Consider the following 10,208-nt stretch of genomic DNA (forward strand, 5'->3'; position numbering starts at 1 on the left):
CTCTGCCCAACTCTCCAGCCTGTCCAGGTCCGGCTGAACAGCAGCACAGCCTGCTGGTGTGTCAGCCACTCCTCCTAGTTTTGTGTCATCACCAAATTTGCTGATGGTGCACTCTGTTCCCTCATCCAGGTCATTGATGAATATATTGAAAAATACTGGTCCCAGTACCGACCCCTGAGAGACTCCACTAGGAACAGGCCTCCAACTAAACTGTCCCATTGACCCCAACTCTCTGACTTCTTCCCTTCAAGCAGATCACAATCCAGCTTATTACCTGATCATCCAGACCACACCTCCTCAGTTTAGCTACGAGGGTGCTGTGGGAGATGGTGTCAGATGCTTTACTGAAATCCAGATAAACCACATCCACTGCATGGCCATTATCTATCCACCTGGTTACATCCTCATAAAAGGATTGGTGAAACATGACGTTCCCTTGGCAAAACCATGCCGGCTGCTCCTGATGACCCTCTTATCCTTGATATGCCCAGAGACAGCACCGAGGATAAGTTGTTCCATCACCTTTCCAGGGATGGAGGTGAGGCTCTGTGTTACCCAGGTCCTCCTTCTTGCTCTTTTTGAAGACTGGAGTAACTTTTACTTTCCTCCAGACCTTGGGCACCTCCTCCATTGCCCACAACCTCCCGAAGATGATGGAGAGTGGCCTAGCAATGATTTCCGCCAGCTCCCTCAGCACCCACAGGTGCATCCCATCAGTGCCCATGGATTTATGGGTGTTCAGATTGCCTAACTGTTCCCTAACCCAGTCCTCATCAACCAAGGCAAACTCCTCTTTATCCTGACTTCCTCTGTTTGATGGTCAAACTTGTAATTCTGCAAATAACATAGAATTATGATCCTTAGAAACTTTAAAACTAATCAACTTGAGTCCGTAGTGGTGCTTTTGTCTGTTGTCAGTTTAGTTTAGCATTGTTTTAAAGATGGGTGCCAGATTTATCCTGGTAAGAGGTGCAATGTGTCAAAAAAACAACAGAAAAAAACCCCAAACAGAAGACTGCAAGCAGAAGCATCTGAGTTGTGTGACTTCTCTTCAAGGATAAGTTGCTGATAAGTGCCTTTTAACTGTTCAACAGAATGTGTCATGAGGTAGCACTGTCCCCATTGGCACCAGTGAGTTCATGGCTTGTTAAACTAGTGGAAGTCTTGCAGGAATAAATGATCAAAGGTTGTGTGTGCACAGGACAAGAATCTGAGAACCTGTGCTTAGAAAAGTTGCCATATGGAGACAAATACTGAGCTTTTGTTTCATGGTAACGTGATCAGCTCTCACTAAATCACAACTGAAAACTAGGTGGATTATGAAAAATGATCCTAAATAGTGAGAGCTAAAGAAAATCACTGTTGATTTTATCCTCAGTGTCCAAGGGGCTTTGGTACTGAAGCTTGATATTGATGACTTAAGTTGACAGTAATTCTCTTGTATCATGGTAGGGCTTGCATGTTGCTAGTGTTTATAATGAAAAAAATACAAAGCTCTCAGGCTGTGTTTTCCTAGCCAACACATTTTTATTTCAGCTTACGCTCATAGTTCGGAAAGTTTGTAGTGGGTGGGGTGTGTTCAGTAGTGCACAGTGGTGCATGTATGAAAGAAAACTCATAGCAGAATGCTGAGAATACTTGAAAATTCAAGATGAAACCATATTACAGATGAAAGGAGAGATGAGCCAGTCCTGTTTTCCTTTGAGATTTGACTGTGTATATAGCTGCCCTTTTACAGTTTCTGTTTCCTTAGGAAAGAAAAAGACCTTTTTACAAAAGCCTGGGAAAAAGCATTTCACCTTTATTCAGCATCTGAAGTGTAAACCCCTCAAGATTGGAGGTTATTTAGCACTGCACTGGAGGACAAACCTCTGTTCATTACATCTCTTAGACTAGAATCAGACCACTGGTTTATGTGCTGCTGCTGTCTCTGCTGCTCCTGCATTAAAGCAGGATGTGCCTTTTGTCCCAAAGGGTGTGAACCAGGCTAACTAAACTTTAAATTGGGCATTAATGCAGGGCAGTATGTTACAGTTGAATGTTGATGTTGGAGACTTTGTTTACTCTGCCAACTGTATCAGTAAATCATGCCTTTCTTCCCTCCCACCCCCAGCACTTAACTTTATTCTATAAGGGATTTGTCACTTGGGATTTTAACTCTTCCTGTAGGAAGGACAAAATTCCCCTCTCTCTAGTTTACTTAAATGATTATGGGACTGCAGTAGGAATTAACTGTCTGAAAGCTCCTTGACTGTACCTCGCTGGACTGGGAGTTCATCTCTAAAACGCGTGTGCTTATTAGTCTTAAATCAAGTTTAAGACTGGACAGACATTTTTCTAACAGTGTAACTCTGGTGCAGATGCTCAGAGTGGTGTGTGGGAGTTGCTGTGCTGTTAATGGCAGGAAGGAAATAACCCTACTTAGGTGGCTGAGCGTTGGCAGGATCTCGGTTCCTGCCTGACAGTGCTTGTGTGCTTATGGAGCTTTTCCTTCAGAGCACTACGTGTGCCTGTAACAAAAGGCAAAAAACTCGCCCTGTGATCGTAATGTAGGAAGCATTCCTTTTCTGATATAAATCTACTGATCGTGCGTGCTGTCCCAACAAGCTCGAATGTCTTTCGTGACTGCTGTTGGAACATAAATGAAAGACTTTGTGAAATAGTTACAGGACTGCTACATAGAAGGACTATGATTTTATGTCACTATAATTAGGTGGTGTTTGTACTGTGTGAGGATTGTCTGAATCACCTGAAATCTAACTGGCTTGTGTCCTGCCTCGTGGGGGTAGAGCGGTGGAGGTCCAAGGCCTTACAAGCCTGTGGAACACACTGAGTAAACCTAAAGCCTGGTCTGAGAGCCTGAGTTACTGCAGTGTTTTGTGTTCCTTGTGCCACTGAGGACATGCTTCCCCATACTGCTGTTGGCTTCCCTTTTCAAGATACTCTTAGAGGAGCGCTGCACGTAGTAGTAACAGTGAACCTGTTTTCTTACCATACCAGTCAGGCTTAGTCTTGCAGTTCTCATTCGCTTAGTTTGTGGGTTATGTTACGTATTGGTGGTTTGGTGGTTGGAAGGACAGCTCCCGTTAGTAGGATTTTCATCAGTACCTCTTATCCTAGTTGGAAGAAATTACTTTTCCCTCACCTTGGATGCTCTCCTAGGCATCCTCCAGATAGGGAGGTGGTTCCCGGTGTAAGGAATCTGCAGGGATACTCAAATACTGCTATCTTCTGCTCAGCCCTAGTGCACGGGGAGGTGGAACAGGCTCAAACAGTGCCCGTCTCATCTGTAGAAGTTACTGAAAAGGCCCTAGAGGAAGGACACTGTTCTTAGTTCGGGAAGACATTGTGTTCCCTTCACTGTCAAGTTCAAAATAGCTCATCAAGCTCCATGTCAGCTGTTACAGTGCACAAAGTATTCCCGTGCCCCATACCAGTGCTAACAAATACTGCTGGTGTAACTTCCTGCTGGCAGCTGTGGCACAGCCCTTTAGCTGCAAGAGTACACTCTAGGAAACCTGTGCACCTCCCAAGATATGTTCATTTATTATCCTGCCACGGAAAAGAGGGATGTTTTGACCGAAAACCAAGCTCCAGCCTTTTTCCCCAGGCTTTCATGCAGTATAGATGAGCCCTGCACGAGCTGTATGTGAAATACCGTACAGAAGTGAAAAGTTGTGATCCTGTGGATGAGGCTGGGATATTGTATGTGTGTTGGTGTCCTACTAAGAGCAGATATCTCTTGCATGGTTTAATATTCAACTAAACTAAAAAAGAAGAAAACCCTCTACAAACTCCTTAGCGAGATTCCATACTGCTGTCCCATCTTTGGTGAACCAACATCTCCAAGAGTAAAGTAGCCAAATTACCTTTTTAATTAGGTATTGAACTTGCTTTTGTAGAGATTTATATATGCTATGATGTAGAAAAGAACATTGTATTAAAAATAGCTCTATTCCGATCTACAAATGACATATTTTCTGTAAAGCAAGTCATAAAACATGAGAACATATATATGATTTTGATTTCACTGGGGAACTGTTCCTAGTAATAAAGAACATACAGAGGTCACTACCACCGGTTTTATTTGATTTGAAAAATATAAAATAGTTTGTCCATATGGTCTCATGTTACCTAATTGCTTCATCTAAAAAGAATGTAGGGCTGTGTATCTTAACTCCGTGATTTGTGTAACATTTTAAGAAAGGACTATTTTTGTAGGATTTGGATTATGCCATCTTAATTTTAGTGGATACTGTTTACATCCTAGTTCACAAAAATAACTTAGATTTTTTAACTTTTTATTAAAAAAAATCTGACATGCAGGGCAGCCACTGTCAACTTGTTCAATGTTTGAAGATTTAAATATGCCAGGAAGGCAGATTTCATTTTTATTTTCTAATGGTGCTGCAAGAAGACTGGGATTTTTTTGTCACTAGAATTTAATTGCATTAAATTAACAAAGCTTTCTTTTTTCCCCTTTTTTCAGGCAGATTCCAGATTAAAAGCTCTTAATGCAACATTCAGAGTGAAAAACCCAGACAAGTAAGATTCCACATCCTTCTTCTTTTCCCTTCCTCAGTTACAACTGTAACTTCAAATGACAGAATATTCTATTGCCTTAGAATAAAGTCAAGAAAGAAAATTATCTTTCTGCACTTCAAATCTTAACAGAAGCCCAGTGAGGAGGTAGTGGGAAAAGATTTGATAAATCCTGTTTCTAGGAGCAGGGAGCATTCAGAAAAATGCCATCACTTTATGCAAAATGAATCTTTCATTTTAGCTAGATTAAAAGAAAGAGATAAAAAAACCCCGAAACCAAACCCCGAACAACAGACCCAGAAAAAGAACCTCTTAATATTTGTTTGCAAAGAAATATTTCCAAGCGTGAACAGAAGACAGATTGGTATTAGCTCTTTCCAAAAATCTGCTAGTGTACAGTTCTGTATGCACTCACCCTGGTGTTACAGTTCAGTGTTCTTTTCCAGCTGCCAATTTTCACAGATGCTTTTGGAAGTCCGGAGGTCAGTTCAGCTCTGTTGCAGTTTAGGAAGCTCTGGGACAGGCACTGGAGCAATCTGCTGGATCAGAAAAACAGTCAGAAGTGTCAGGGTGTGTAGCGGGAGGTTTGTTGCACCCCGGGTGATGTGAGGAGGGTAAATGAAGAGTTTTGACTTCTGAAGTCGTTGGAAACATCAGTGTGTGGGAGTCAGATCAAGAGATGTTGCTGTCAATAAGCGACAGAGACCCACACGAAGTGCCCGTCTAGGTTCATCTACTGTCCAGTGGTGGCAACAGGAGGTGCTATTTGGGGAGAATCCCTGTGTCTGGCCGCTTTCTGGTGTCTGTTCCCTTTGGACTTCCCTGGGGTCTGTGGGTGTTGTGTTAAGGATGTGAAAGGGCACATAGATTTCTAAACATCTTTATACACTTATCTCTGAATGGATCCAGTCCTTCTTTTTTAATTGTGTTTGCTCTTGCAGCCTTCTGTGACAGCATGGAAGCTTTGAGCTGGGCTTTAATAGAAAAAATAACATTCACAAATGAGTTAGAAAGATGGTGGTTCTCTCGGTATCTACAGGTGAAATTGGCCCCTTGTCTGAATGCTTCATCCTCCATCATCTTCACCTGTGGCTGGTAGCAGTTTGCTTCTCCTGCTTTCACGGCAGTTAATACTAGGAAAACAGGAGGAAGGGTTTGTAGCAAAACCGGTCACTGAGTATCTCTCAATAGAGCACAGCACTTGAGATACGGCACGGTGCTTTCTGTTGTATTTTGCCAGCTGTGTAGCTTCCAAAATGAAATTTTGAATACCAATTGTTTAATAAATAACTGATGAGCACATCTTTTGTGGGGTGGTTGGTTTTGGTTGGATTTTTTTGTTTGTTTGTGTTTTTTTTTTAAATTTAGGGAGAGCTTTTTAGCATAACGTGTGGCCCTAGTAGGAGAAATAGTGCCTTGCTCTGCCCAGCACACTTAGCTTGAGCTGCCCGGAGTCTCATGCTTTGCTCTTCTGCATTACCTTTGGTGTTTGTGCGACTGAGTGGTAAAGTGGGTTCAGCAAGCTCACCTTACTGAAGCAAAAGATCCAACCACTGTGCAGAGCATAGGCTTCTGTGTTCCTGGACCGGGAAGGGTTCAGGTGAAGCAGAGCTCACTTCCCAGTCCCAGCTGCCTCGTGGTCCCGGGGAGCTGTACCCTTCAGCTTGGAGCAATGTGAGGAGCTTTAAACAGCTGAAACAATGCTGCTCTAGGAGTTCAGATGTAGACTGGAAACTAAGCCTCCTCCTGCAAGAAGAAATTAATATCTTTAATTATAAGATGATAAAAACGTGGTATTTTTGTACTTGGAGGTAAATTTGTATCTACTGCAGACCTCTCTCTTTTGTCCTTGTGGCACCTATCCTCTTGTTCTTTTTCTGTACTTTAATCAAAACATGAGCTTTCTTGTTGAAAGCTGTCTTTAGAAAGCACTAAATACTTTCCGAACGCAGAATTAATTAAAAAAAAAAAAAGTAACTCCTCCTTTTTTGTCTGGCCAGGCAGACAAGTGGCTTGTTCTTTAGTGAATAGTTCTGTTCTTGTAATGTCTTCCTTCACAAAACAGAAAAATGGCACTGCCCTCTCTGATGTAGGAAGGAGTACTGCTGAGTCAAATGCACAAAGTGATGAAATGCTGTCACAGAATTTTTGAGGCTGGAAGTGACCCCAGAGATGACCAAGTCCAGCCTATGACCCAACACCAGCACATGGGCCAGAGCACGGCACTAAGTCCCACATCCAGCCTCTCCCTAAACACCTCCAGGGACGGCGACTCCACCACTTCCCTGGGCAGTGCATCCCAGTGCTGAGCACCCTCTCCGTGAGGAAGCATTTCCTGAGATCCAAGGAACTCAAGATTCCTATCTACTGTAAATGAACTTTTCTTCTTTTGCCATTACTATAAAAGATAATTTCTGAGAAGAAACCCTGATGGTGATCCTGCAGAAATGCAACTTGATCATTGGTGTCTGGAGTTCTGTTTAATAGCTCAGTGAAATATCTAGACTGCTGGTAGTGTTGCAGAACCAGTAAAACCAAGTGAAAAGCACTAGTTCAAAAATCCTCAGGTACTGAGTGCCGGAATGATGTCTCGTTTCACACTTCTGCTGTTGTGGTGCACGGGGAAGTAAATGTCCCTTTATGTGCCTTACCTAACTCCGTTTGCAAATTACTTTAGAATTATGTAATTTTCTTACCTGAGCAATGAGTAAGACTTAAGCAAATACTTGACAAACAAACCTTTGATCTGCAACACCTCTGGTCTCTTAAAACCATTTTTTCCTGAAAAGGTGTATTTGTAAAATTTTTCATCCTTCACAGAAGATTGGGCAAAAACAGTATCACTCTGGTTTATGCTTTTCTGAGATGATGAGAGGACAGCTTGGTTCTGAACTCGTATTTTTTTTTAAATTATAATTTTGGTTTTTTAAATGGAGGAGGAATTGGCATGGCGATAAGATATATTGCTGCTGTAGTCCAGGTTATTGAAAGTTCTTTAGGTTCCTGACTCTTGCTTTCAGGGAGTATGGCATTCGTAAAAGTACAAAATCCTTTCTTGCCATGAAGCAGGATAAATAAAACTTTTTGTTATAAATTTCTGGAGTGGAAGGGGGAGTCTTCCTGAGCTGAAGGCATGCTTTTTAATCTTTTGTTTTTAGTTCAATTATTTCAAATATCTTCACTGTACGTGTCTGCAGCTGTCTGACATGCAGCCCTGGTGCATGTTTTATAAAGTGTAAACTGAAAAGATTGCTCTCTAAACCCCACTGTGCAGATCAATGGCTGTATTTATTTTTCTCATACAGTTCCTCCGCTGGCTTTTAAATCTTTTTATGTACTTTAACCCTATGTATGTCATAATCTTATAAAAGATGCTCCTTGGAGATCAAAAATATTAGAAATGGTAATAAAGCTTCAACTTCCTGAGTGTAAGAAGGCGAATGTTTTAGGGGAAGACTTCCTGGCAGGGGAAGATGAGGTGTTAAATAAAAACCCCTGGAATTTCATACTTGGTCACCCAAAAGAAGTGACCTGACTCATTTCAGTAAGACCTCTTGGGTGCAAACTATTCCGAAATACAAAGCCTGACTGTGTGCCTGTGGTGGGAGGGGGGATGAGGTTTTTTTAATGCTTGAACATCAGCCTACTCGTGCACGGCAGGGAGGGTTTATGTGTGCGGAACTGGCTGTTACTGTGGCTTTAATTGGTTACCCATCGCTAAAGAAGCTGTAGCAGCTGCCACCGCTTTGTGATTAGGATGGGCTAAGTGTATCAAGTTAAACTGCCGTCAAGGCTTAACTAGTAGTGGCAGATCAGCAGCATACACAGGGCCAGTTGCACTGGGTTACCTGACCAGTACCTTGCTGAGCTCTAGCGACTTGATGGCTTTTGGCCGTGCGTGACTCCGGTGCAGGTACAGCTCTCCAGAGGGTTTCATATACAACTGGTAACAGTTACCGTATGGCTTAGCCTTAGAGCGATGGTGGTAATTGTGAGTGCTGCCTTGACCTTCTGAAAGGCTGTGCTTAAAACTGGCTAGATGGCAGCTTCAAAGTAAAGGATCTTTGTCAGGTTGGACATGTGAACACATTTTTATTGAGAAGTATGGGTGCTTCAGCAGGTTGGGGCTTTGTACTACTTAAAGCTTTCCTACACACTCACGCTTGTTCTTGTAAATCCTATTTTAAAAGCAAAAACTCAATGCGATGCAATTTCAGTTAACTACTTATGTCATTAAAATCTTGTATCTTAAATTGTTCTGAGCCTTCATCGTGTACATAAAGTAACAAGCTATGCAAGTGTTGGGCTGTTTGTTTTAGGGAAATTAAACTCTGCAGTCATTGCTGTAGGAGTCCTCAGCTAATTCCACTTTAGCATAATCCGGGCTCAGTCTTGCTGGCTGGAGCGTTGTGTCTCTATCTTGCGTTCTGTGAAAGCTTGCTTTCGTGATGGCTAATGATGTACTATCTGTTTCCTGCTCCCAGGAGATTTACTGAGCTAAAACACTATAGCGATGAACTGCAGTCTGTCATATCACACCTTCTGCGAGTCAGAGCTGTAAGTATTTCCCATGTGTGTCGTGACAAATAGCATAATTTATTTCTAAGGCAATACTTCTTGTTTAGCCAAGAGGACTGGTGTATGTGCTCTGGAGTAAGGGCAGTTTTGCCTGGGAGAGTCTGGCTATGGAGTGTGGGGCAGGAGATGGCAAAGTGAGGGCCCTGGCTTAATACAAATTTGATGGGGGAAGGAGTTCTAGATATGATGGTTGAGTTTAGAGAGTCATTGGAGAAGCAAATATGTGCATGATGCTGATCTGCCCTCTCAGCAATGGTCATGTATTAGGGGGTGGTATTTCGAAGAGGATTGAGATGGCTACTTCTCTCTGTTCAGCAGACAAGTTGCTTTTCCTTGATGTCTGGGCTGGGAAGCGCCCCAAAACACAGTTTTCTTGTCAGGCACATAATTGTTTTTCAGAGTGTGAATCATATACTCTTCCCAGCGCACTTTTCCTTTTTTTTTTTTTTTTTGGCTTGTTCTTTGATCTATAATGAGTAATGTTCTTTCTAACGAGGAGAACAATTATGTCATGCATCTAGATAGTCTATGGGTTGAGAAAGGAAGACTTTTTTTAAGTCACAAAAGGGAACTAGGAAATTACAATTACAATAATAAGGAGCACGATGCTGGTTTTTAGTATGCTCAGCAGGGATTTAATTTTTGATGGAAACAGTGCAGCAGAAAGGATGGTAACGGATTGCCCTGTTGAGCTGAGATTCTTGAGAGGATTAATCACTGATGTTCTACTGACACTGCCTTTTTCTCAGGGCTGTGTGCAGGAGATCTGTTGGGCAATTTGCTTGTGTTTCCATTTTACTGCTTTGACAGACCAGGGTAACTCTTGCCGAACTTCGGTCTCATTTGCTGAGACGTCACAATTACGAGAGCCTTATCTGGCAAGTCGCACGTAAGAGTGTAAATGTGGCCTTTTCTTCCAAGGTTGTTTCCAGCCTTGTGGTGCTGGCTGCAGCAGGTACTGGCTCTCCAAACAGCTGAAATGACATCTAGCTTGAGCAGTAAGTTCTGCAATGGATAGCTCATTTCCTTCGCTTTGCTGAGCTGGATGGAAAAATCAAGTCAGTTGTTAGCATTTTACTGAGGCTTTC

General features: G+C 42.4%; 1 protein-coding gene across 1 annotated transcript in view; it reads left to right on the forward strand.

Moving 5' to 3' along the window:
- Positions 1-4,489: 4,489 nt before the first annotated feature.
- The window catches only part of SNX4 (sorting nexin 4), a gene marked incomplete at its 5' end in the record, with an annotated part of 17,476 nt that continues 11,757 nt past the window's right edge, over positions 4,490-10,208 (forward strand). The window contains 2 exons of the mRNA XM_009873694.1: positions 4,490-4,545; positions 9,027-9,099. Coding sequence (XP_009871996.1) covers positions 4,490-4,545; positions 9,027-9,099 — 129 coding nt within the window. The remainder of the gene's footprint in view (positions 4,546-9,026; positions 9,100-10,208) is intronic.

The sequence above is a fragment of the Apaloderma vittatum genome, unplaced genomic scaffold, assembly GCF_000703405.1.
Source record: "Apaloderma vittatum isolate BGI_N311 unplaced genomic scaffold, ASM70340v1 scaffold7900, whole genome shotgun sequence".
NCBI lineage: Eukaryota > Metazoa > Chordata > Aves > Trogoniformes > Trogonidae > Apaloderma > Apaloderma vittatum.